The sequence below is a fragment of the Lepidochelys olivacea genome (genome assembly GCF_965140295.1).
Source record: "Lepidochelys olivacea isolate rLepOli2 genome assembly, chromosome: 8".
In the NCBI taxonomy this organism is placed as follows: Eukaryota; Metazoa; Chordata; order Testudines; family Cheloniidae; genus Lepidochelys; species Lepidochelys olivacea.
This window is the reverse complement of record NC_140418.1, coordinates 29,420,515-29,444,317: the sequence shown is the minus strand read 5'-3', so window position 1 is coordinate 29,444,317 and position 23,803 is coordinate 29,420,515. Positions and strand designations below refer to the sequence as shown.

Sequence of the window (23,803 nt, the reverse complement as noted above, 5' to 3'; positions counted from 1 at the left end):
ATATTACTGTTTTCTCACAGGTAGTTTGCAGAGCACACAACAGCAAACTATATAGTACGTTTTGCTGCATGTTATCTTTCGTTGGTGGTGTGCAGCTCAGGCAATGCATAATTTTGGGGCATACTAAGCCTGACATCATTGACTTATGTTACATTCATTAAATAAGGTGCTAAAAGTACTGCATTTGTGCATGAGACCACATGGCCCAGTTATAGCAGAATCCTGTTTATCTGGTCTAATTGGGACAATGATCAAAACTCTGGAGAAACTGGAGAATGAGAAAAAGGGATGCTACAGTGCCATCTAGTGGCCACAGGATAGATCGCCTGCTTCTGGCCCTGCAGTCCTGGTTGTTCTGTAACTGTGGAAAACCAGTAAAGCATTGGTCCCCAACCTTTCTGTGGCAATAGCACATTCCTATTCCCAAAAGACCACGGCGGGCGCCAAACACACCGCCGAGAAGCGGCAACGGAAAGAAGCCTCACTGCTGAAATGCCGCCGAGAAACGGCAACGCTTCTCAGCAGCATTTCGGCAGGTGGTTCTCTGGCGGCCACACTCGGCGGCAGCATTTTGGTGGTGCGGCGTCCTGCGGGCGCACACAACTGTCCCGGCGGGCACCACTGCGCACGTGGGCACTGCGCTGCGGACCCCTGCAGTAAAGGGAGGGTCAGATAAATGGGGTTCTGCTAGGGTGACCAGATGTCCCAATTTTACAGGGACAGTCCCGATTTTTGGGTCTTTTTCTTATATTGGCTCCTATTACCCTCCCGATCCCCTGTCCCGATTTTTCAGACTTGCTGTCTGGCCACCCTAGGTTCTGCTGTTGTCTGGCTATGGTTCTACTGTTGTCTGATTAATACAACTAGAAGTCATTGTACAACATTATAGTAAGTGTGTGTTTAGGGTGAGGAGAAATAGTGGATTATTTTATGGGAACAAGTGTAAAGCATTTATGGCAATAAAATAATTAAGCCAGAGGTTCAAGCCTCTTTAACTTGCAATTGAAAAGTACTTGAAATGTTAAAAGAGCAACACATACCCCTTGAATGCACGAACACTGCCCCTTACCTAGCTACAAAAACCTAGACTTCAGAGGTAGTTAAGCTAGCCTTGATGGTCTTCAGAATCCTTTTATTCTTGCACTAATCATCAGAACAGAAGTCTAAGGGCCTGTTTCTATTGCACCCAAAATTCCCCAAGCTCAATGTCATCACATAAGTGAAGACTGCAGGATCAGACTCTAAAACGTGTCTAATATAGAACCTGATATTGCTTTGGATATATCATTAGAGAGCTTCATACCCCACAGAAGTTCCATGCACCAAGAATTGTTTTTAAATAGAGTTACCTTTGTTATGCTCATAGCACTGTTACACTGGTAATCCCCAAATTTGGGCTGCTGACTTGGCGTGACTGCTAGTGGGGGGTTTTCTAAATCCGGATATGCAGCCTTGATGGCATCTCTGAAGATCTCCTGAATGCGGCTGTTGATATTAATCATGCTTTTCACGGACTTATTTCTCTCCTCTTGAAGACTCTGAAAAAAAACAATGTCAAAACACTAAGGTTACAGTATTCTAGAAGAAGTTACTTCACTCTCACTCTAAAGCTGCCCGGAAAACCCGAGCAGATCAGGCTGGGGCCTCTAGATATTACTGAAATTCAAACTACGGAAAACGTCATGTGATAAAAGCATCACCACCAAAGAACTTGGCTTTCAGTTTCCACAGTACATAGTCTTTGGATGTACCCTACAGTTAAACATTCTCAAGCAAGCGCTACAAATTTTATTTCAGGAACTTCTTACTGACAATGGTCAGACTTAATACTGCCTCTGTTCCCACTGAAGTCAATTGGGAAAAGACTGGGCCTTTTCATACTGTATGCATTATGGGTGGTTCATGTGATGCATAGGAACTTGCCTGGATCCCTCTGCTTTGGCGTTAGTTTCACCCTATATACATATTTATTAAATAAATATCTCTTCTGAAATATGCCAATTATCTTTGTTGCTTTTACACAGCAACACCTTATTCCCTGTTTTTACTACTTTCTAGATTAAATAGTTTCTCCTACCATTCTCACTTTAACCTTCATTCCCAGATTTTTAGGACAGAACCCTACCCTTTGAAATTAACAGTGTTAATACTTTCACTGATTCAGGTATAGCAAACCTTTTCATACTTTTATGTATGTGGCCATTAGGTGACCTCAGTAGGGTCTCAACTCTAACAGGAGTGCCCTACTCCAAGAATGCAGAAGAGATTATAGGGCATGCTTAACTGACTACAGGCAATTATACCAAAACGTTATCAAAAAGCCACACTGTCCAAAGAATTGTGAAAGAACAGAGCTCTATAATATACCATTTACAACTGTGGCACCAGAGTGCAGGGTGAACAAGTTGTTACCTAGCATTAGCTATAACAAAATAAAATCTCTTAGCCTGATGTGAAGGAAAGCATTTACCAATATGTACTCTATTTTTCCTCCCTCACCTTTTGAAGAATGTTTAGCCGGTACTTAAGCTTTGCGTTTTCGTCTCGCAATCCTTCCAAACTTGGAGATACTTCCAAGGAGCCAAAGTTCTTCAGTCGATCAATCTCTGCAGCCAAGATCTTGATCTCTTTTTCCTGGTAAATAAAATAAAATGTCAGCTGCTATGTTTGCATCTGATGTAACTCTTGGAGTAGATTGCAACAGAACTTTGATTGTTAGCTCATTTCTTTAAGACATAGCCCAAAAGGAAACCACTAACAAAGCCGAACACTGCTACAAAAGAGTAATTAGCAACTATTAGCACACGTTTCTTTTGACAGACTCCGACACTGAGTCTGTCATGTTGATAATGAAAATTCATAGTAATTATAGGTCTTGATCTCCCACACACTTAAACATGAGAGCAACTGTGCTCGCATGAGTAGTCCTATTAGCTTCAAAGACAGTACTGGGGCTTTAATAGGACTCCTCAAAGGGGAAATCATCTGCAGGGTCAGCTCATCATTTTTTTTTTTAAAAGGTCTAATATTTTTGTAGATGAAAAAAGTACCTTACAAAACCACTCCTGTACAAAGGAAAAATAGCCCTTTAAGTAAAGTCTGAACAATAAGGCTATATTCAGTGCAGTAAGCCATTCTCCTCTGTCAACTGAGAGCTGGGAGGGCTACAGCTAAAGCTAAGTAGCTCCAAAGTTATAGCCCCGCCCACCCACTCCTTTCTTTTTGAAAGAAAAAAAAAAAGCACACAGATACTGTCAAGGTTCCTCCCCCACTCTGAACTCTAGGGTACAGATGTGGGGACCTGCATGAAAAACCTCCTAAGCTTATCTTTACCAGCTTAGGTCAAAACTTCCCCAAGGTACAAAATATTACACCCGTTATCCTTGGACTGGCCGCTACCACCACCAAACTAATACTGGTTACTGGGGAAGAGCTGTTTGGACGCGTCCTTCCCCACAAAATACTTCCCAAAACCTTGCACCCCACTTCCTGGACAAGGTTTGGTAAAAAGCCTCACCAATTTGCCTAGGTGACTACAGACCCAGACCCTTGGATCTTAAGAACAATGGACAATCCTCCCAACACTTGCACCCCCCCTTTCCTGGGAAATGTTGGATAAAAAGCCTCACCAATTTGCATAGGTGACCACAGACCCAAACCCTTGGATCTGAGAACAATGAAAAAGCATTCAGTGTTTTACAAGAAGACTTTTAATAAAAAATAGAAGTAAATAGAAATAAAGAAATCCCCCCTGTAAAATCAGGATGGTAGATATCTTACAGGGTAATTAGATTCAAAAACATAGAGAACCCCTCTAGGCAAAACCTTAAGTTACAAAAAAGATACACAGACAGAAATAGTTATTCTATTCAGCACAATTCTTTTCTCAGCCATTTAAAGAAATCATAATCTAACACATACCTAGCTAGATTACTTACTAAAAGTTCTAAGACTCCATTCCTGTTCTGTCCTTGGCAAGAGCAGCATTCAGACAGACCCAGACCCTTTGTTTCTCTCCCTCCTCCCAGCTTTTGAAAGTATCTTGTCTCCTCATTGGTCATTTTGGTCAGGTGCCAGCGAAGTTACCTTTAGCTTCTTAACCCTTTACAGGCGAGAGGAGCTTTCCCCTGGCCAGGAGGGATTTCAAAGGGGTTTACCCTTCCCTTTATATTTATGACAAGTATTTATGGCACCTTAGAGACTAAAAAATGTATTTGAGCATACTATCAATTCTCTATTTTCCATCTGAAATTCATACCATCAAACCTGGGTGCACAAGTACACTCATGCAAAGGCTTAACAAATCAGCTCACTTTTATCTGTGACTTCTCTTTCATACTATCTCAGAGTTTGGAAGAGCAAGAGTGGGAGATGGCATTATATGTGTAACCAAGAGAAAGAAAACCAGGAGAGGGAAGGAAAAAGCGCCATCTGTCTCACTGCTGCCGTGGTAAGGTAACCTTTCCCCTGGACTAAACACAACTTGTCAATAGAGGGTCATACCTGATGACCACCTCAGGAGAAGCTGTGATGAATGCATTAAGCCATGCTGCCATCTCCAAAGGCTCTTTGGTCAGCTGTGATCTAGAAATCTTCCTCTCACTTGTGAATGCAAAATCTAAAGCTTTTTTTAACAAGATCAGTATTGCCCTTAAACTTAGTTGTTGATGCCTAAGATTCTCTTCTACAGATACGAGCCCCAAAAGCAACTACAAAGGAAGAGGGCAAATATCATAGGAAATGAGGAGAGGTAGTGTCAGATGAAGTCAGACACACACAGAATAATCAGAAAAAGAAAAGGAGTACTTGTGGCACCTTAGAGACTAACCAATTTATTTGAGCATGAGCTTTCGTGAGCTACAGCTCACTTGAGCTGTAGCTCACGAAAGCTCATGCTCAAATAAATTGGTTAGTCTCTAAGGTGCCACAAGTACTCCTTTTCTTTTTGCGAATACAGACTAACACGGCTGTTACTCTGAAACCTGTCAGAATAATCAGAGTTATATCCCGAATTTTTCGTCATGTGTCAGTCTGCATCATGGCCTGAAAAACATACTAGACACTTACAAGCCAGAGAACTAAATCACAGGTAGACAGAAAAGACAAAGTGTGTATATGCCAATGAATTCCAGAGGCCAACCTCCACACGGGATGATGAGTTTCTGGCAGAGTGTTCTCTGGACTTGATCACTCCTCTCAGCCTCTGGCTAGCAGACATCTGGAGACCTGAAGTTCCACCCACTCTAGCTCTTGAAAGGAGAAAGAGCTTTCTGCCTCTTCTCCCCTCCCCATAAGTCTCTTGGCAACACGTCATCTGCACCTGAGAGAAAGATCAGCACTTGGCTCTTTCACCCAACCCACAGTGATTCCTCTGAAGCCAGCTATGGAGAGGAGGAACTCCTCTACTTCACCCCTCCCCCAATCTCCATTTTTGGAAGGTCGTCTTCCTCAGAAGCAACAATCCCTGACTCTGCTGCTGGTCAGAGCTTTCCCAAGCAGCTGTGCATGACAGCGACATGACTTTGGCCAGTTTCATAGGGATCTGAATATCAGCAGCCAATCTGACCACAGTCTCTCTTATTTCAAACTGCCATTGCTTCACAAAATGAGCAGAGGCACTACCAGACTCAGGAAGACAAAGCAACATCCATTCACATTTGGAAGACTTTCTTCCTTACCATCTCTGACAAACTTTTCTTTATTTTAATTAATATGAAAGCTTAAATTGTGCAGAAATTGATGAGTTAGGCTTCCACATTCACTGGGAAAGGTTCATGGACCTACCTGGTATTCATCTGACCCCACTTCACAGTGATCTAACACTGGGCTGTCAGCCCAGATAGTAAACTTTGAATCAGAATTTTCTTTATGAGCAATGAAGAAGGCCTGACTGTGGTTGGTGTTTTACATTTTATGATTTATTTTTTACATCAGAGATGTCAAGAGTTTTAATGGCAGACCTCCTCAGTTTTATTGGAAGACTCATTTGAGGTCTCAGATGTAAGTGGTGGGATTTTTCTGAGACCTCCATGGAAGGGGACAGGCTATAGACTCCTTCAGAGACATAATTTCTTCCAAATGTTTAGTTAAGCAGATCTTACTATCAAACAAAATATAAAAATATAAAAAGATCTTCAAACACTCTTTCCCTTTCAGAAAATCTCTTGTTAAGTGTTGTCACAATCCTACTACATCTCCACCATCTTCGAGGGTAGACAAACTCTGAATTCTAATGGAGACAAAGCAGGAAAAAAAAATCTAAAAAAACTAAAACTTGTTGGCCTTCTGAGCACAACGCAAAGTAGCAAAACAAACCCATTTTTCCCCTTTGTAGATTACCTTTTTAAGCCAAAGTCATTATACTACTTAAGAATTGGACAAACACTTATTATGTGAAAGAGAAGGCTAACTTCACACATTGAGCTTTGATCCTGCAGTCAGGTTTCTGAAGATCCCTTCACCTATGGTGAGTTGCACTGAGTTGGGCCCAATGTTGCCCTTCTCTAAACTCTGGTGGGCAGCATAGTTCTTTTATTTTTGTGCTTTTATGTTTGATGTCTCCCTCTTCATTTTTTTCTATTTACCTCCCTCATCCCATCTGTTTGTTTCTTTCCTTGCCTTCCTGTGCATGTTTTTGCCTCTGACCTTTTCCTGCCTTCATTTTATTGCTCTCTTCAGCAATCACGCTTTATATGCACTTTGCTTGTCGAATACCAACAAGATTTATTATATGTGACTAATCTTTCCTTCTAAAGGTGAAAACCATGTACAGCAATTCTGAGGTAACACAATAGTTAGGGGGCTACCCTTGTAAGAAAAGACAAGGAAAGTACAGCAAAGTGGACCTGGAAGCAGGGTATTTTGTGAATGGCCAACAATGCATGGCAGATCTCTCTCTCTCTCTCAGAGATTTTGACACGTATGCTGAAATAATTAAGGGCTTTCCTACACACAAATGTTGTACTGCTTTAACTAAACCAGTATAGCTAAAGTGGTACAATCCCCCTAGCATGAATGCAGTTATACCAGCAGAACTGCATTCACATCAGGGGTTGTACCAGCATAACTGTATCAATTTTTTTTAAAAAAGCAAACCCTAACCAACATAGTTATACTGATACAAAAACTGTGTGCAGAGAAGACCCTGGAGCACTATCAGAATCCCAGGCTGGTGTGGAATGAAGTTACAGGCTGGCATCTTGTACAGCAGCATTGTCACAAGAGGTGGCAGGATATTGGCCGGTCAGCATGGCATTGGCAGGGCTCAGATTGCTAGCCAGCCGGCAGCAGCGTGTTTTCTACTCAACCCTGCCTGACACAAAGACACAGTCCCTGCACCCGACGTGCTTACAATCTAAGCAACAGGCAGATGCTCCCAAAGGTGCCACCGCCCCAGTTTGGGAAGATCCTCCTGATTTTTCTACAGTGGCTCAAGGTGGTGAAGCGTCACCGTGGCGCTGTGTGGCTTCACCTCCAAAGACCCACATCCAGCGACACGGTCCCAGGTCCCTGTGCCACCCCTCCAGACCCAGCGCCACCTTCCCCCGGGCCTCAGGGCAGCCTGCCTACCCCGGGGCCAACAGAACCCCGCGCCGGGCCGCAGAGCAGCCTCCCCGCCGGTGCCACTGGACCCTCCCGGGTCGCAGCCTCCCCGCCCCCCGGTGCCACTGGACCCTCCCAGGCGGCGGAGCAGCCTCCCCATGGGGCATCCCCCGCAGACTCCCCACTACGAGCCCCCCGCCCACTGAACCCTTGCGCCAAGAGGACCCGTGTCCCTCACCAGCCCCCGGGGAAAGGCTGCGGACGGCGCGGGCTCCCTCCCCCCAGCCCAGGACGGAAGTGGGGGGTGGGAACCAGAGCAGCCCGCTGTATGGAGCCACCCGGCCTGGGGCGAGCGTCCCTCTCCCAGGGGAGGCGGGGCTGACCTGCTGCAGGAGCCGAGCGGAATATTGAGCCACGTGAGCCTCCATCCTCACCGAGGCCCCGGCGGCTAGGCAAAGCGGAAGCGGAAGCAGCTACGCGCCGGAAGCGGAAGGAACGTGCCGCACGGAGACGGGAAGGGGCGGCCCCACGGCTCGGTCCGACTCCGAGGGAGGGCCCGCCTCGCGCACGGGGAGGCGGGCCTGAGTTTAGTGCGTGCCGCAGTGCGCTGGGCCCGGCGCTGCTGCTCCCAGGAGAGCGAGCCCCGCCCCGCCCCGCCCCGCCGGCCAGGGGGCGGCTGGGGCTAGCCCCGGGCTGGAGTGGAGGCCGCCATCCTTCGCCAGAGGCCCGCGGGGGTGAACGCGCGGGGCTGCCGACAGCATGTCACCGTGACCCACGTGCGCACAGGCACAGCGGTGGTTTGGCAGCTCGGTGGAGGGTCTGAGCGCGTAGCCAACTGCGCGGTGAGCACTGAACCGTCCTCGCAGGCGGAGAGTAGGAGTTAGTGTCCTTCCGCCAGAGCCTGCCCCTCTTTACTAAAGAGTGCCTGGGTGCCTGCCGAGTGTGGAGCTGTCTGGAAATAGAGGCTCTCCCTGTTTTCCCTGGGGTGGGGTTTGACTCTTAAAAAGGCCCAGAGTAAGTGAGTCCCAGGATTTTAGAGGCATGGCGGGCGAGGAAATATCTTTTATTGGACCAACTTCTGTTGGTGAGAGAGAGACGCTTTTTAGCTACACAGAGCTCTTCCTGGGGGCTGAAGAAGAGCTCGATGTAGCTGCAGAGTTTGTCTTTCTCACCAACAGAACCTGGTCCAGTAAAAGATGTTTTTTCACAGGCCTTATCACGTTGAGTCCAGGCTGGTCCTCCAGGAGCTGTGAATGCAGTGCCAGTCACCACCCTCCTTCCTTGGAGCAACCGTGACTCATTCAGCTGAATGTGCAGTGCTTCCTTCCATGTATGTGCATGAACTGATATGGTATAGGGGAGATAAACTGGGTGGGTTGGTGGGTGAGACAGGTGAGCTGCTACAGCAGAGTCAAGGAGGAAGAATTTACAGAGTAGAGGGGAATTTATGTCATTGCGAGGCTGCAGCTGGAGATTAATGATTACTGCCATGCCATTACAAGAATTTCCCAGAGTTCCAAGTTAAATGAGCAGCCTTGCTCAGTACCAGCAATAGCCCACATACAGTTTGTAGTGTTATTTCCCTTATTCCCACAATTGCTTTAATAAGACATTCTTATTGATGCTTCAGCATTGAAGTGCCTCTGCATAGCACCACTCTCCAGGCCCAGCCACGGTAATGGCAAGGGGTGTGATGGATTTTTGGTTGCACGAAACAATACAATTTTGGTCCCCATACCATGGGTAAGAGTATAGGGCAATGGCACTGAATATTGTTACTATGCTGCTACAGGTAGTGGTGGTTTTAGCTGACATCTCAGTGCTGAGAGTATAAGGTATAGAGAACATAGCTGCTGTTGGCACCAGGAAGCCACCCAAGCCCATATACCACTAACCTGTTAACTACATTTGTGTTAGCCAGTCTTACCATGGAATGGCATGGGATAGTGTCATACCACAAAGGAAGAAATAAGGGAACCATCCCTAGAAACCTTTGGGAGAGGATTGTAGAGTATCTCTCTGAAACTTCATTGAGAATACAAGAGACATCCCTATATGCATAAATACGATGCTCTACATAGCTCTCCCTCACGCTCCCCCAGCCTAACCCAACAGCAGAATGAAAAACAGATGCCAGCTCTACTTCTACGTGTTGTACTTACACCTCTTCTCATACAAGTAAAACAATGAGAAGTCAATACCTGTGTTTGTTAACTAGGGGATGGGCTAGGTGTTATCTTTTAATTTAAACCCTGCAAGGAAAAATGTATGTACACATTTATCCAAGGTCCCTTTCCCTTCTTTGGGCTCATCTGTGCTTGTCTGGTGGGACTGGCTAGATCAGTGGTCCCCAAACTGTAGGACACTCCCTCCTAGGGGGCCACGGAGGAATGTTCATGGGGATGTGGCAGGGTCGGGGCCAGCTGCCATGGTGGGCAGGGAGGGAGCACTACCTAACTTTGCTCCAGCCCCAGCCGAGGCCTGGCTCCTGGCCATAGCTCCGATCCAGGCTACGACCCCAGCCACAGCTCCAGCCCCAATCTCAGTTCCTGGAAGTTTGGGGGGAACACGGACAGATTACATTATCGGTAAGGGGGAGCCATGACAATAAAAAGTTTGGAGACCACTGGGCTAGACTGTGATGGAGTCTTGAACAGGTCTGAGCTTGAACCCCCTGCTGCATCTTCCCTCTCCTCCTCTTCTTCCACCTCACTGCTCATGGCAGGGGTCTCTGCTCCAAAGGTATAAACTGGGGTCTCAAATTCAATTAACCTTAGGGCCAGTACCAGTCCTCAAATCCTCCCAGCGGGCCAATAATGTCACTGAAGATGGTGTTCACACCACCTTCCCAGCCTGTTTCCCATCCTTTTCCCTTGCTCCTTTGGCCTCATGCCACCCTGGCTGACTCTGCCCAGTGACTAGTGACGCTGCCTCCATGCTGACTCTGCCATGACTGTAACTTAAAGTTAGTTCTGAAACATCCCCTATTCCCACCCCAAACATACAAGTGTGTAGACCAACTATGTAATTTTGTAATATTTTTTAATTACCATTAATTCTGACAAAACCATTACAGTATACATAGGATAAAAATGTATAGTTGTTGCCTATTAAAATGTTTCATACATAGAAAAATAGTATATACATCCACAGACCTGCATTTTAAAAGTATTTGTCAGCTTTAATGGACAGAGACTAATGTAATTTAGTCTTTATTCTGGACTTAATTGCATTCTCTCCCCAATTCCACCCCACCATAGTAGAGTCATAACTATAAAGGTGGTTTGGAAAGGTTAGAAGTGTTTGAGAAAATAAAGAATTAGCACAATAAAAACCATTCAAATCAGCATTTTCAAAGTTAAATTACCCAAATATTATATAACAAAGCGGCTAGTAGTTTGATGAAAACTTAGCTATCAATTACAGTAATTCTGGACAAAGTAGTCACATCTCCTTTTCATAATTCTGTAGAGTACGGCAATATAGTAGATATTTTTTAAAGCAGCATCATTCAAGTACTCAATACTAGGTAATTTACTACAAAATTGTAAGATTTTAAGAGCTTTTTGATTTTAGCAGCAATACACCAAGTTTCATAGTTTATTTTTACTGACTGGAAATCCATTATTTGACATAAAATAATCTTTTACAAACGGCCAACAACAAATCTGAGAAGTGAAATGCATTGTATTGACCTGGCAGAGGGCCTGATATAACTCCCATTAAAATTAATGGAAAGACTCCATTGAATTTAACGGGACTTTGATCAGGCCCTAAAATGATGAGGGGGGGTTTTCCCACTCCTACAAAACAGTGCAACTTGTATGGCTAAAAATTTGAATTGGATTCTTTGTAGTACAATACTGGGTCAAATTCAGCACCGGGGTGCAGCTCTATGGCTTCTGCAGAGTTACACCTTCTCACACAGGGGTTAACTGTGGCCCTTCATATATATTAGCATGTAGTGCCCTCAATCTGTAGAGAGTCTTATTTACTTAGAACAGTCCATTTTTGTAGAACAGAGGGTGTAAGTTTACTCACTTAAGTATTTTTTGTATCATATAAAACTGCCAGTGCTCTATTCTGTGGAGCACGTGTTCAGCCACCAAAAGCCCCAAACAGATTAATGATCCAAAGGAATGCATACAATTAAATTTTGTGAGGGGGAGTTCAATCTACGGGAGTGCAAGAAAAATAAATAGTATTTCTAATACTATGGAAAGCACAATCTCTTGATAAAATGGATCCAAACTTGCCATTTGAATGGTCCAATTGGCACTTGGGCATAAAATAAACTGAGCAGTTCAGTTCTTAGAAACACCCGTATGTGGATTGAACACCCACACCTAAAAGCTGGGCTCAGAGTCACACATGCATTAAAGACTAAACTGTCTGCAGAGATGAATTAGTGACAAAGCTGTCAAGTATATCATGCAAATCAATTTGGGATGTGCTAGAAAAGACGGGGTGGTTAAACACTGGTGCTTTCACACGTTTGCTTTGTATATTTGTCTACATATATTAGTTGCTTTTTCTGCATTGTTATTATTATTTTAAACTGTAGAAAAATAAGTAATAAAATATTCCTAAGCAACTGTAGGGTCTTCTCTTTATATGTAAGGACAAAAATCTTTAAAAGCACCTGAATGACTGTGGGGCCTAAGTCCCACTGAGTTACTTGCTAAAAAATACTCTGAAAATAGAGTTTAAAAATGATAGAATAGCTATCCCAGGTTCGTGGATTAGAAAAGGAATGAGTTAGCTGTGCCCCACTTGATGGGAATAGTATTAAAAAAACAAAAAAAAAGAAAAAAGGTAAGTTCATCCAGAAAGCTCACTTTATTAAAAAAAAACCCTAAAATTGACTCGTGTTCCATGCAGCCCTCCTCCTATAGCAGTGGTTTCAATGGGCTTTTGGAACTTGTTAAACAAACAGATCCATTATAAACATGAGCTGAAAGTACAAATCTCAAAAAAGTGCAAGTATTTCAACTCTACACCCATTTTTATGACCTAGCAGGAAATGCAAACACTTCACAGCTCAGAGTATTCATTCACAGCACTTCAGAATAAAAAAATGGTTCCCTGCATTCTCTATATTGAACACAATATTAACTAGGAAGAGTTTGATGTGTTATAGCCATAGAACATAGCAGTGAGGTTCCTTCAGATTTATTTTATTGCAGTAAAACCTCTAAAAGGTAGAGCTGTACAAAATAAGTCTAAATAGAATATTATTTAAGAACAGCACTTCAGGCTGCATTTGTTCTTATTTAAAATTCTTTCCCAAAAATACATTCCTAAATATACAAACTATACAATCTTGTCACTTTAATGCTGGTTTTTCTAATGATAGAACAAAACTAAAAAAGTCTTTAGACATTAAAAAACCGACAAAAGCTCTAATGTACAAATGACTTGGTACCTTCATAATACCACATAAATAACTTCAGCAAAACCAAACTGTATTTATGGAATGGTCAAGGAAAACAAATACTTTATGGTGATTAAACATCGTCTGCAGAGAGGGTTGGAATGTCTATCCTTGGTCGTGTGAAAAATGCCATCTTCTCTCTAAAAAGAAGACCACCATCAGTTGTTAATACAATAAAGAATCCACCAGAGATTTGGACATCCTAAGAGAAGAAAGACTGCCCAGGCAACTAATACACAAAAAGAAAAGCCCCATGCTTCACCACACACACAACACGCCTCTTACTTACATTTCCGAGACAGGCATTGTAAGTGGTTACAGTAAAACTAACAAAACTACTTGTTACAAAAAAGCATCACTTTGCTACTATCATACCATTTTAGGTCTCATAAGTGTGTTACAATAAGACAGCCATAGGTGATTCATTTCTTAAACAAAGGGATAGACAAATTAAGCAGCATTGTACTACTGCCTGATAAAGAAAATATTGGGATCCAGGCCTGTTCTCATTGAAATCAACATGAATTCTGTGGATTTAAATGAGCGCAGGATTTTAGTTTTGGATAAGAAAATGCAAATCTCTCTAACTCAGGCAGCACAGTAACAGTCTTTTGTAAAGGACACTTAAATTCATGGTGAAGTGAAGTTATGCAAAAGAAAATTTTGCAGCAATAACTTTCTCCTCTTTAGAGACATTCCTACCTGAATGATTGTACCTCCAGGGGCTCCTTACGACTCTGTCCTCGCAGCCTGTGTACATCCTTGGCAGCTGCTCTCATCATTTTATCCGCTTTCAGCTCACACTTGTGTTCTGTTTTCTCGACCTAATTGAGTGATGAAGAGAGTGAAACCTTATGTACAATATAGAAGATACCAATTGATTCTTCCCTAAACCAACAAGCTCATGTCAATTAAAAAGATTATTTCATTTGTATGTTAAAGGAGAGAAATAAAGGCATTCTGGTGAGATCAACTATTTGGGGCCATAAACCATAGAAGCTGGAATAAGATTTAGCAGGAGTTTTCCACCTCTAATATGCTCATTCATTGTGAATACAATGCAGCCCTTCTGCAATGTCTATTCTAGCCTATTGGCTGGAACTGTGGCTGCTGACCCCTGGGCAACCCCTCTGTCTGGGGTTTGAGGCCAGCGGATCAGCTTCAATGAGCATCTAGCAGTACCCTCAGCAGCTCAACCCCAAAAGCCCCCTGCATGCCAGCCTGTTCAGAGCCAGAATGAAACCCTTGCACAGCAGATGGAAAAGCCCCCCTGCACATCAATCCTGTCTGCCTCAGTTCCAGCATAGGGACCCCTGCAAAGTCTGTGTGGTGTAGAGGGAGCCCTGAGCACCTGGGTGAACTTCTTGCAGAAGTAATAATATAAGTCAATGGTACAATGTGTGTGTGTGTTTAATGTGGCATTTACAAGATTATGAAGCTGAAGTATAAGAGGGATGAGATGCGTGCCTTTCTTATGAAAGAGGGTGAAAGCAGTATGCCTCCAGATGCTCTCCCTCTGGACTAACCTGAAAAACTAGTTAAGATAAAGAAAAAAAGTTGAAAGTTTAGCTAACAATTAGAAGTCTATCATCAAAGGGATTATCATAATCAAATAAAGAACAATCCCATTTTTTGTGAAATGTGTCAGAAAGCGGCTCACTTTGCTATTACCTCTACTTAGGGCTATTCAGTCATTCCTGAAGCTTCCCCCACCTTATCTATAAATTCCATTCTTTTTGAAGCACTGAGTTTTATTTTTAGACTCTCCAGAGAGAAAAGGAATGCATTTTGAACAGAAAGGCAACTTTCAGAAAGAGAAAAAATTGTTTTGTGCAATAATCTTTAGTGTTTCCAGTTTTCATCAGCATTCTTTTCATCACTGCCATTTAACCCACTCCTTGATGGTAGATGCTTTCAGAACTGTCAAATAAAATGCAGTTTTAATAATCTGGGGAAAAAAGACATTTTCTGCTATGGCCAACTGGGAATCCTGCATAATTAATATTCCCAAGTCATTTCCTTTTGATGCCTGGGATTTCCATTCTAGTGATCTAAAACCGAAGTGAATACTTGTTGAAAAGTTTTAGTTAGTGCTTTATGTTTCTTTTATACCCAATGTTTTCTGAAAGCACAATTGTTATAAGATGAATATTGAAACTACATAAACATCAGTCAAGTTGTCTGTCATCTTTCACTATCCTCTGGTTTGGTTTTCTAGTCAGCCAAAGTATGACAGAAGCTGTGACCAAGTTCAAAGAAGAATGTGAGGTTGCCTTTTTCTACCAGTTTAATAGCCAATCTTGTTACTGATTTCTCTCAAAGGAGATTATATCATTCCCAAGCTTGAATCACAAGACCCATTTATTTGTGCATTTCAAAGACAAATGCCAAGTGACAGATCAACTTGTATTCTAGTGTAAGCTTATTTAGTTTCACTAGATATTTGAAAACCAAAGTGACTAGCAAGCTGCTTATGCTTATAATAGAGATCTGCAACTGCAAGGTTAAGCGGGAAAACTAAAACAAGTTGCCACTTCTCTTAGGGGTTACACACAGACTCATAGACTTTAATGTCAGAAGGGACCATCATAATCATCTAGTTAGATCTCCTGCACATTGCAGGACCTCACTCACCCACTCCTGTAATAGACTCATAACCTCTGGCTGAGTTACTGAAGTCCTCAAATCATGATGTAAAGACTTCAAGCTACAGAAAATCCACCATTTACATTAGTTTAAACCTACAAGTGACCCATGCCCCATGCTGCAGAGGAAGATGAAAAATCTTGAGCCAATCTGATCCAGGGAAAAATTCCCTCCCGACCTCAAATATGATGATCAGTTAGACCCTGAGCATGTGGGCAAGATCCTCTGATCAGACATTTTGGAAAGATTTCTCAGAGCCCTCTTCAGTTAGTGTCCCTTCACCAGCCATTGGAGATATTTGCTGCTAGCAATCGCAGATCAGCTACATGCCATTGTAGGCAGTCTCATCATAGTATCCCCTCCATAACCTTATCAACCTCAGTCTTGAAGCCAGTTAGGTTTAGTTGGTTAGAAACCTTTGTCCAATTTCAAGCCTAAACTTGTTGATAGCCAGTTTATATCCATTTGTTCTTGTGCTCACATTGGCACTTAACTTAAATAACTCCTCTCCTTCCCTGGTATTCATCCCTCTGATGTACTTATAAAGAGCAATCATATCTCCCCTCAGCTTTCGTTTGGTTAGGCTAAACAAGTCAAGCTCATAAGGTAGGTTTTCCATTCCTCGGATCATCCTAGTAGCCCTTCTCTGCACTTGTTCCAGTTTTAATTCATCATTCTTTAACATGGGAGACCAGAACTGCACACAGTATTCTAGATGAAGTCTCCCCAGTGCCTTGTATAATGTTACTAATTCTTCCCTATCTGTACCGGAAATACCTTGCCTGATGCATCCTAAGATTGCACTAGCCTTTTGCATGGCCACATCACACTGGTGGCTCATTGTCATCCTGTGATTAACCAATACATCCAGGTCTTTCTCCTCCTCTGTCACTTCCAACTAATGCATCCCCAGCTTATAGCAAAAATTCTTGTTAGTCCCTACATGCATGGCCTTGCACTGTGCACTATTACATTTCATCCTATTTCTATTACTCAAGTTTACGAGGTCGTCAAGATCTTCTTGTATTATATGCTGGTCCTCATCTGCATTGGCAATACCTCCCAACTTGGTCTTATCCGCAAATGTTATTAGCACACTCCCACTTTTTGTGCCAAGGTCAATAATAAAAATGTTAAATAAGATCAGTCCCAAGACCAATCCCTGAGGAACGCTCTTGGATGGTGCCCCCCCATAAGGCTTTATGGAAATATGCTTGTGAATGTATATATGACATAACTGGAGTTTGTTTTATGCTACATATGCCATGTAACATATCTCTGTAAAGGTTATGACCTACTGAATCTATTCGTCCTATTTGTATGCAAGTGTCATTATTGTATTCGAAGTTATGAATATTGGCTGAATACTTGTCTGATTTTAAATAACCTTAGTAAGGCATTTGGTCAGCTTCTTTAGAAAGGAATTTGCAAGTTAAGTGCACAATCAAGAAGCACTTAATGCACAATGGATCTTGGAAGGCTCCAATCCACATAAGAAGTCTACCTGAGGACGTTCAAGGTAGCATGTAAACAATGGCTGCTGCCTGTAAAAACTGAGTCATGCATGGACATGTGACTTGCCCATGTGACTCCAAAACTCCATCTTGGAGCTGGACTTTGCATAGGAGAGAGGAGGGGGTCTCCACCCACAAGAGAAAGTCTATTTAAGCCCGTGGAAGACCCCTCCATTTTGTCTTCAGCTGGCTAAAGAGATAGTCTCTCCACCCCCAAGGATACCTGAAAGAAACTGGAACAAAGGACAGTAACTACAGGGTGTGTGAGTAATTGCTGGACCCAGACTAGAAGGAGATTAGTCTGTAAAAGGAAGCTTACTGGGATTCCTCTGAGGATGAGGTTTTTATCTGTATTCAGTTTTTTTATGGTATTAGATCTAGACTTGTGTGTTCTATTTTATTTTGCTTGGTAATTCATTTTGTTCTGTCTGCTATTAACTGGAACCACTTAAATCCTACTTTCTGTATTTATTAAAATCACTTTTTACTTATTAATTAACCCAGAGTATGTATTAATACCTGGGGGTGGCGGGGGTGGCAAACAACTGTGCATATCTCTCTCTCTCAGTGTCATAGAGGGCAAACAATTTATGAGTTTACCCTTTATACAGGGAAAACAGATTTGGGGTTTGGACCCCATTGGGAGTTGGGCATCTGAGTGTTAAAGACGGGAACACTTCTTAAGCTGCTTTCAATTAAGTCTGCAGCTTTGGGGCACATAGTTCAGACCCTGGGTCTGTGTTGGAGCAGACTGGCGGGTCTGGCTCAACAAGACAGGGTGCTGGAGTCCCAAGCTGGCAGGGAAAGCAGGGGCAGAAGTAGTCTTGGGACATCAGTTGGCAGCCCCAAGGGAGTTTCTGTGATCCAACCCGTCACAACCTCCCTCTAGCCTGACAGTTCATCTTTCAGTATGACCCATTGTAGTCTCTCCTTTAACCAGTCCCTTTTCTACCTTTCACTTCTCATATTAATTCCCATCTTCAATTTAACTAATAATGTCCCATGTGGAACTGTATCAAATGCCTTACGGAAATCCAGATAGATAAGAGCTCTGACTTTTGCATTAATTATGCATGTTTAATAGCAGAGGACCTTATTCTAAAGCACTTAGGCCTAGTCTACACACAGGTTTTTTACTAAAACTACTTTGGTTACAAGTACAATTTCTACTGGTATTGTTAAAGCAGTAAAGTCTATGAAAGTCTGCATGTAAACAAGCCCTTCCACCAAATAGTACCATGTTCTGCAAGGAGTTCCAATGATACCATAAGTAAGTGCAGAAGAACTGGGCCCAGAATAGTCAGCAGAGTTTGTGGATTAAATCCTACAGCATCTTGTAAGCATGGACTTTTAGAACCCTCAGATTTTTCTAGAAGGCTGTTTATAGTACTTTAAACATATTACAGCATTTTATAATCCATTAATACACACAGATTCAGAGAAGGCAAAACAGAATATCATTTTATTAACCAACATGCAGATAATACAGAAGACCCAATTTTTACTGAGACATTCTAGTACCTCCCTCCCTAATGGTCTGGGCACTCATTCCCCCACTAACAAAGGTCACAGCCCCCAAAATTGTGATCTCAACATACTCCTTGGTGCATGAAACAGACTTTCCCCACAGCATGCAACTCTTGTGTGTGCCTGATAAAGACCATCTATGAAAATTCAGTCTGTACATTAATTTACAGATTCTCTCTCATCACTGCTTTCCAAGACTGCCACTGGGCTTTGAAAAGAATGGAGCTAGCCAAAAGAAAGGAGTAGCCAATCGGTACTATCCTTCTACATGCAGGAACCACTTGGAGCCAATGACTCTGTGACATTGCACTCCATATTCTTCATTTTGATATTATTATGATATGATTATGGCATAATTAGAATGAATTTTGTACAAGACTGGTCATGTGAGGTGTCATTGGAAAAGTTATGATGTGCTAAATATAATTATTCTATTTGTATGCATGTATCATTTTTGTATCTGAAGTTATGAATATTGACTATGTATCTGTATTTCACATGTAGTCACACCTGGGTGATACCCACTAGGCAAAATGCTTCCAGTCTAGACAGCTGGCTGTGAAGGGCCTATTCAAGGTAATGGGCCATTAGGAAGAACAACTTGCCTTAGGAGAAGCTTATCTCCCATTAGGTGACCTTCTTGAGAAGGCTCCAGACAGCCTGTAAGTAATGGCTACCATGACTCAGCAAGGTATTCAAGGGCATGTGACCAGGCCACATGACACGGAACTACATCTTGGATACCAGTGTTTTTCCACAAACTGAATTTGGGACAAAGGGGTCCCACCATATGCTAAAGCTATATAAGGCAGTGAGTGACATCATCTGTTGTTCTTTACTCCCCATACAAGAAAACTCCTGGAAACACCTAAGGAACAAAAGGTTGAACTGGGGTACATGCTGGACCCAGGCTAGAGGGATTTCTAGCCTATGTATGAAAACCTGGGGATCCCTAGCTGAAAAGCAAGTGGAGCTTGTTCCTTAAGTATCTGCAAGCCTGCTTGTATCATCAGTGAGGGTGAGAGATTGTTAATTCAAATCCTATCCTTCTACTATGTTAAGCTTAGTTTGAGTTTTTGTTTATTTACTAGGTAATCTGCTTTGATCTGTTTGCTAGCACTTAAAATCTTTTGTAGTTAATAAACTTGTTTTTGCTTTATCTAAACCAGTGAGTCTGAATGAAGTTCTTGGAAATCTTAGCTCAAGGGGCAAAGGCTGTTGCATTTCCTCTCCACACTGAGGGGGAGGTGAACTGGATAATAAATTCATACTGGTCAGAGTTTTGACCAGGGCAGGACGGTACAGCTCTGGGGTCCTAGACTGGGAAGCTGGTGGTTATTTTGGCTGTAGTGTCTCTATTGTTGGTTTGTGCAGTGGCTGGTCAGCCCGGTATGTAACTGCAGCTGGGTGTGTCCCGACTTGTGTGAATGCTGGTGGAAGTGTAGGACCAGGAGTGGGTCTGCAGCTTGTCACAACAACACAGTGTGAGAGAGAGCCCAGGCTGGTGAGTCAGAGGCCTCAGTGGTACCCCAGTTCCAGGTGGCACCCCCAGGAGGAACCCGTCACAGACTCCTCCTGCGCCTGGCCTTGCATCCAATGAAACGTGACAGTAGAATTCAAATTGTAGGAAATGACTCCTGCATTTGCAAGGGCTACAATTCTAATTATTTGTCAGTATGTAAAGTTAATAAAACAGAAGCTTCAATACAAAGCTCCAAAAAATAGGTTTATTTAAAAGGGGGAAGATTTGGAATGTAGCAGTACTAAAGATTTGAACATTCTGGTCTCTAGAGGATTGGGAAAATGTGTTTGACTAAACATATTAACAAAAACCCAGTCAGAATTACTTACCCGTTTTTCGACATGTCGCAGCCAAAGCCGGAATCTCTCATCATCCTTTACCCATTGTGGCAGCTCTTTTTCACCTTGACCTTGAGCTTGTTCTAACTGTTCTTTCAGTTCTTTCAGTACAGAGATCTCTTGCACTAACTGATTGTGCCAGGTCCTTGAAGCCTGCAGGTCTAACTCCAGGTCTAGTGAAGTTCGGATTACACGCTCTGCACCAAAGGACTTAACTGAAGGCTGGAACAGAAGGGATTTATGATTAGAATAAAAAAAGTGTCAAACTGTTCCCATTTGGTCCGAATATGTGCGATGACCACTTCCTTCTCAAACGCACAATGTTCTGGAGATGAAAGGTAACATCTCTGGTAACGCTGCTTTTGCAAAACTGCTCACCCGAATTTGCAGTTTCACAGTCTAGCAAAGTCTTATAAGTAAGCTTGCCCATGCTGCAGCTTCCATCAACACTAGTGATATCCAAAGTAAGCCATGGGCTTCTGTACTTAACTGACAATGGGCTGAAATGAGGAGTGTCTTCCTTACACCATTACTCAGAATATAATTTTACTTTAATACTTACACCTCAATTATCAGAATATTGCAGAATGCTGCAAAACAACATATTAGCACTGGTTTCACACCAGTGGATTTTCTCCTGCCCCCAATATCAGGCACATTAGTGTCAAGGAGTGAAAAGGTGAGTATTTCTATCAGACAGTTACAGTCTGCCTCATGCAAAATGTTTCAGTGGTCGCCTAAGGACAGCAGCCCAATTCCACCCCATTCACATCATAGAAGAACGTGCACAATGATGTCATTAATGGCTGTGGAGCTTCATTAAGCACTGTTAAGTTTCAATGTGCATCTGAAAAGGTGATTTTCAAATGCTTACAAATTAGTTATCCCACCAATTCCTTTGGCATGAACATGAGCCAATGAGAGCATAATTTACATGCCACATTTAAAAATTTAGCTATTTGAGTTCTGTTTGGAAGGAAAATTGTGAGAAATAATTTTTCAAAGTGGGAGTTCTAGTAACTCAAGGGAGCAGACATGTCACCTTTTGACAGACTAGTAAGAATATTTCTGCCAAAATGGAGAATTTTTTTTTAACGCTATGAGCACATGAAGACAGGCGGTTTATATCTGAAATTAACCTGAATTACCTATTGGTAACTCACAAACCAATGCTTTAAGAACATGCTTGTTTTCTTAAATGCCAGCTAAGGGGAAAAATTTGTAGATGAAGTTTTTACCCGCTTCATTCTGACACTTCGCCTCTCCATAGCATTCCGAACGAAGGGTGGTTTCTTAGACAGTGTTGAACTGTCACTATCACTGCGATTTAGCTGAAAAAGAGACAGAAGTAATTGTTATAAAACAAGCATGCAGTGGAAGGCTATTACGAATGAGCCCACAGAGCTGCCGACATTTATAGAAAGCCATGGACTGAGAATTATCTGAGACAGTCACATGTAACAGTGCAATGAAACCCACCCGGTGCCCAAATCTGGCTGTTTTTCCATGGCCACTGTCCTTTCCTGGCCTCCTCCCCTCTGTATTTCAATGGTGCTGTTTGAGAAGAGGTTGGAAGATACCATCACTTTTTGTTAGAACACTACACAGGTCACAACACAGTCCCTTTCCCCTGCTCAACAGCAATAACTAGGTCAGACAAGAGACTAAAAAAATAAGATGTAATGAACAATGTTAAATTGGCTGGGGATTAAGTCATTTCCATCCGTAACTTCTATGAATAAGAAGAGCATAACATTGGAGAAGGATTAAGTATTTTTTTTTCCTTTTCAAACAAACTATATCTATATATGAAGCTAACTTAGTGTGGCATGTGAATACCTTGACTTTTTTCAGGTTTTTTTTGCAGCATTTTATATATTTGGGGTCAGATTGTTCCTGGCAACGCAGAGCAAGAAACCTCTTTTCTTTGTGCTACTTCCATAGTGGCTGGACACAATCATAATCCAAGTGTATGGACAATTCTCTCCTTGTGTACCTTTGGGCCAGGCATTCAGGAGAGCACATGCAGAAATCCAAGGGCTGGAGGAGCAGGCATGTGCCTCCTGCATGCTAGGGAGCTCCAGGATATGATGCTACCACTGAGAAGGTGCAGGTTGGCATCACAAGGTTGTACCTATTATGCACAACTGTGATGTTAAATATTCCATTTGATATGAGCATTAATTTACTGTACTCCAGGATATGCATCTGGAGTAAGGTATAGGCATCCCTTGGATACTGAAACCATGTACCTCCCAGTGCCCTGAGACATGAATATTCCTTGGTATGCCTAAATGTCCTGTTGAGTGTTATTTATTGTATGGCTCAATGCTCAGAGGCCAAAGAGAAGATACAATTCAAAGATCTAGACTGTCGTGAAGAGAATTAAGCTCACAGCTAAAGCAAAGGCAAAACAGTTCACCTGTGAGCCTGATTTTGTCTGAACTGGATACGCAGGTTTTTCCAAGGACTGTTTTGCTGCACTCAGAGTTAGGCAGCCCTTGATGTTCTACTAGAACACCTCAATCCTCAGTTAGACCAGCACGTACGTCACAAAAGCAGTTTCCTGACAGCATTTACTTGTATTCTACACTGGTTGAAACTAAAGGAGTTATTTGTAGTCTATCCTGATCCTCAATCCTGGAACTAATTAATTATGAATAAACATTTAATCAAAGAGGTGGCACTGACATCCTCAGTCAGTACACAGATCGTTCAATTAGTGTCACACACAGCACCGTGGAGTCTTTCACGCTCCCTCAGTGCTGCTAATTGAAGTTAGTCGTTGTCTGCTTTCTGATTTCTATCACGACCTTTGATTTTAGAGGAGATAAACACTAGTCAGACACTTACAGCATCTCTGTCTGATGATAACCCTAATATCCACCTTTAAGCAGCATTAAATGCAGCAAGGCTGCCTCTGGTTACAAAAGGGGCCGAAGGATTAGACAAGGTGCTATTCTGAACTGTCATTCCTCACTCTGTGATCTAAGGCAAGTTACTTAATCTGTCTATGCCTCATATTCCTCACTTGTAAAATTAATTGCCTACCTTTAGTAAGACATTGAGATTCTTGGCTGACATATGTGCTACACTTTAATTAGTAATTGTTATTTATTTTAACTCACCCAAATTGACCCAGTTCTAGTTTGACATGTCTCAGATTTCTGTCTGGAGCCTTCATTCTAACCAGTGGCAAGTCATGGTCCATGTCAGAGCAATGACTCTGTACCAAATGTTGGCACTAATGCAACTTATTTTGGCAAGACGAGGAAGAACC

The 23,803-nt window shown here is 42.6% G+C and overlaps 2 protein-coding genes across 3 annotated transcripts in view; both read right to left on the bottom strand.

Moving 5' to 3' along the window:
* Positions 1-8,057, bottom strand: part of RARS1 (arginyl-tRNA synthetase 1) — a 28,854-nt gene extending 20,797 nt beyond the window's left edge. The window contains exons 1-3 of one of the 2 annotated variants that reach the window (XM_084636940.1): positions 7,926-8,057; positions 2,500-2,634; positions 1,350-1,538 (exon numbers count right to left, since the gene is read on the bottom strand). In XM_084636940.1, the coding sequence (XP_084493066.1) occupies positions 1,350-1,538; positions 2,500-2,634; positions 7,926-7,970 (369 nt within the window). In that variant the 5' untranslated portion in view covers positions 7,971-8,057. Of the gene's footprint in view, positions 1-1,349; positions 1,539-2,499; positions 2,635-5,140; positions 5,321-7,925 lie in introns of those variants that run through there. The other variant, XM_084636939.1, reaches the window with a different exon arrangement.
* A 4,729-nt stretch (positions 8,058-12,786) lies between these two features.
* The window catches only part of WWC1 (WW and C2 domain containing 1), a 135,822-nt gene continuing 124,805 nt past the window's right edge, over positions 12,787-23,803 (bottom strand). The window contains exons 20-23 of the mRNA XM_084636936.1: positions 21,762-21,854; positions 20,515-20,745; positions 13,679-13,800; positions 12,787-13,116 (exon numbers count right to left, since the gene is read on the bottom strand). Of these exons, the coding sequence (XP_084493062.1) occupies positions 13,050-13,116; positions 13,679-13,800; positions 20,515-20,745; positions 21,762-21,854 (513 nt within the window). The 3' untranslated portion in view covers positions 12,787-13,049. The remainder of the gene's footprint in view (positions 13,117-13,678; positions 13,801-20,514; positions 20,746-21,761; positions 21,855-23,803) is intronic.